The 3,592-nt window shown below is 38.5% G+C and overlaps 1 protein-coding gene across 1 annotated transcript; it reads left to right on the top strand.

The window, feature by feature from the left end:
• Positions 1-1,149: 1,149 nt before the first annotated feature.
• LOC101895034 (uncharacterized) lies at positions 1,150-2,913 on the top strand. The gene has a single exon (XM_005184189.4). The coding sequence runs from the start codon at positions 1,293-1,295 to the stop codon at positions 2,616-2,618; it is 1,326 nt and encodes a 441-aa protein (XP_005184246.1). The 5' UTR covers positions 1,150-1,292; the 3' UTR covers positions 2,619-2,913.
• The last annotated feature ends 679 nt before the right edge of the window (positions 2,914-3,592 follow it).

Consider the following 3,592-nt stretch of genomic DNA (forward strand, 5'->3'; position numbering starts at 1 on the left):
GAAGAAAATCAGATGCTTATTTCGGATTTTATGATCGTTTTGGTTATTCAAAATTTTGACCCTTTGTGGGGGAGGTACCCGAAGGAATTGTCCGATATCTACCATTTTTATAACAAATCTTGTATTGATGAATATATTGAGATTTGCCAAGTCTGAATGATATCGGATGTTAATTTCGTGTTTTAGGAGCTTCAGAATATTCAAAATTTTGACCCTTTGTGGGGGAGGTACCAGAACGAGTGGACCGACGTATTCCATCTTCACACCAGACCTTGAGTTAATAAAAATATTGTGATTTGTGTAATATAACCACAATCGGACACATGCATCACACTTTACAATTATTTAAAATTTTGACCCCTTGTGGGCGAGGTACTTGATGGAGTGAACCGATATTGTCCATTTTCGCACCTGAGCTAGCACCGATGCAAATTTTACAATTTGCAAAGTTGGAGCAAAATCGGATTATCCTTTCTCTGCAGTAAAATATTTTCTTTGAACGAATTGCGACCTTTTGTGGGTGAGGTACCAGAAGGAGAAGGAGGAGGTTTGTTGAAGGAGGTTTTAATTATATTTTCATGTGCCAAGTTTTGATGAAATAGGATACACCATTCGAGAGTTTTGGTGGGCAAAAGTCAGACAGACGGATGGACGGACGGACACCGCTAGATCGACTCCAATCGTCCCGAAAACGGATTTAGTCCAAAAAGACCTGAGGTCTAAAGCCTCTGTAGCCATATAACTGAGGTATAAAAATTGAGGAGACAATTTTTGGCTTCTCGCCATTGGGATCGTTGTTGATAAGTGGTCAATTTTACGGGGAGAATTGTCTGTCCCTTTGAACTGATAAAGACTTTTTAAAAAAAATATAAATATATCTCCGAAAAAGTTCGCATGGACCAAAAGTGTAGGGTAAGTAAAAATATAACAATAAATCCGTATGCAAATATTGTGCACAAATGCTGAACGTCAAGACAACACAGAAAATCATAAAATATTTGTAATTTATTGATGCCCGGGGCTGCAGCTGCGGCTGCTGTTGCTGCTTTCACGACAAAGCGTTCGCTTATCACAACAGAGCTCTTCCCTGGCAACTTGATATCAGCGTGAAATGGGTCATAAACTCTTTATGAATGAGTTGGTTGGTTGGTGGCATCAGGGTTTAAGTAGATCTCGTTTTCAAGATCATTGTGCTATTTCGCAATTGAAGTCGCAAGGCAAGAAAAGACAACGGGCGCCAAGAAAATTTGGAAAGAAAAAATAAAAAAAAATCTAAAAAATCTCAGCTCAACATGGCCACGGCAATAGAATTATCCCCCCATGAAATTGAAGGACTGTGCCAACAATATTTTGGCCACCAGTCTGTGGCAGAAGCAACAACAACACCTAATAATATACAGCTGAATGTGATACGCTACCATTTGAAACCCATTTCGGATAGTCCTTCAGGATTTCTGGGACATCATCGCTATTTGGTGATCGATGTCCAGGTTGGCAGTAAAAGTGAAGATGGCCGCGACTCCATAGCCTTCAATAGGATACGTTTCTTCACTAAAGCCGCCCCCGTGGAGATTGCCTCACGCATGGACTATCTGGAGGAGTTTGGAGTTTTCAAAAAGGAAATCATTGTCTATCGCGATGTACTGCCCCAGCTGCAGGAAATATTTCCCGGAGTCGCCCCAAAATGCTATTATGCCGATAACAATCTTTTGGTTTTTGAAGAACTCCAACAAGGAGGCTATCGAATGGGTGCTGGCCGGGATGGCCTACTGGACTATGAACATTTACAGTGTGCCGTCAAGACATTGGCCACAATGCATGCCGCTTCGATTGTTTTTGAGGTTAAGCAAGGGGTGAAGATTAATCAAATATTCCCGCCCGCCATTGAGGAGAATGCCTATCCCAGTCAGCTGGATGAGAAACATGTTCGCTATCAGAATTTTGCCAATGGAGTTGAGGTTTTTGGTGAACTGATTAAGCAGATGCCGAAATATGAGAAGCAGTTGGACTACATTTTGTCGAATTTGAAGACAAAAATGTCAGTTATATTCCCCTTGGCACAAACTTCGAAGGACTATTGCAATGTTTTCTCCCATGGAGATTTATGGGCCAATAATGTCATGTTCCAGTATGGTAAATATGGCGATAGTCCAATTCAATGTCGTTTTGTGGACTTCCAGTTGGCCAGGTATGCCCCACCGATGTTGGATCTAATAACCCTCCTAACCATACCCAGCTCAAGGGAATTCCGTTCCAAATATCTAACGGAATTGCTGCAGGAATACTATCGTTTTATGGGAGAATTTTTGAAACGTGAACAATTGAATATTGAAGATTTCCTCAGTACCCAGGAATTTTGGAAAACCTTTGAGGAATATCGTATTTGTGGCCTAATTGAGAGTTGTTTGTTTTCTCATTTGACAATTTTACCACCAGAATTGACGCAGTGCTTGACAGCCACCACGGATGGTTTTAGTGATTTCTTTGCCCGCAAGCGAGTGGAGATCTGCCTCAAGGCCTTCAATACCGATGAATTCTATAGACAGAGGTTAACCGATATGTTGGAAGATTTTGTGGATAATTATATTTTGAAGAAGACGGAGGAGGGTGGAAAATGAAGGAATTTTTAAATTTGAATGCCTCTATCATCCGAAAGGCTATCATCGTAAACATATATACCATAAAAAATGGAAGGTATTTACTGGTAGCAGGTTCTACTGTATTTTATATTTTCATAAAGATAAAATCTATTTTAAGTGTATGCGAACCCGTATTTTTTATCATATTTATAGACCTAGGTAAACAGAGAAGTACGTCAATGTTTTTGGATTAAAATAAAAGATATTCGTTATTTTATTTGAAGTTTTAGTACAATTGCAATTTATACTACAATAAAGTTATATATAGTTTCTATTTGTGTACGATTATTTTTCAACTATACTTTAAAAAGTAGGTAAGAAGGTTAGTAGCTATGTAGAACACAAGAAAAAAGAAAAAAGCAAGTCAAACAGAAGTACAAAACTGTAAATTTGGCCGGGTCGAACTTTGAATGCCCTTTACCATTTGGAACGAATTTGGCAAATTTTTAAAAAAATAAAATCCGTTAAAAATTCCGTTTAAATTTTAAAAATACCGAATGAAGCCGTTAATTTAGGGTCTATACGACGCCGTGGACCTGCACAGGCAACATTTGTCATAAGCCAATACAATATTCAAATGCGAAACTTTAAAAAAAATTTGGTGCATAATGTAGTTCATTCCAAATAAAGAAAGGAACCATTATATGAGGGACCTGCACTGACGTTTTTTTGTCATAGGCTTTAGTATCCATTACGAACTTCAAATACCAAATTTTAAACAATCCTGCTGAATAATGTCGCTAAAATCATAAAAATACCGAATATCGGGAGGTGACGTTATATGGGGGCCATACGAAGATGTAGACCTGCACATACAATTTTCTGTCATAGGCAGTAGTATCCATTACGAACTTCAAATACCAAATTTGATACAATTCCGGCAAATAATGTCGCTAAAATCATAAAAATACCGATTATCGGGGAGAGTCGTTATATGGGGTCTATACGAAGGC

This window comes from Musca domestica, unplaced genomic scaffold (assembly GCF_030504385.1).
Source record: "Musca domestica strain aabys unplaced genomic scaffold, Musca_domestica.polishedcontigs.V.1.1 72, whole genome shotgun sequence".
Classification (NCBI taxonomy): Eukaryota; Metazoa; Arthropoda; class Insecta; order Diptera; family Muscidae; genus Musca; species Musca domestica.

Excerpts from the sequence above, each read along its gene's own strand:
- LOC101895034 (XM_005184189.4), top strand. The coding sequence starts at position 1,293 with ATGGCCACGGCAATAGAATTATCCCCCCATGAAATTGAAGGACTGTGC.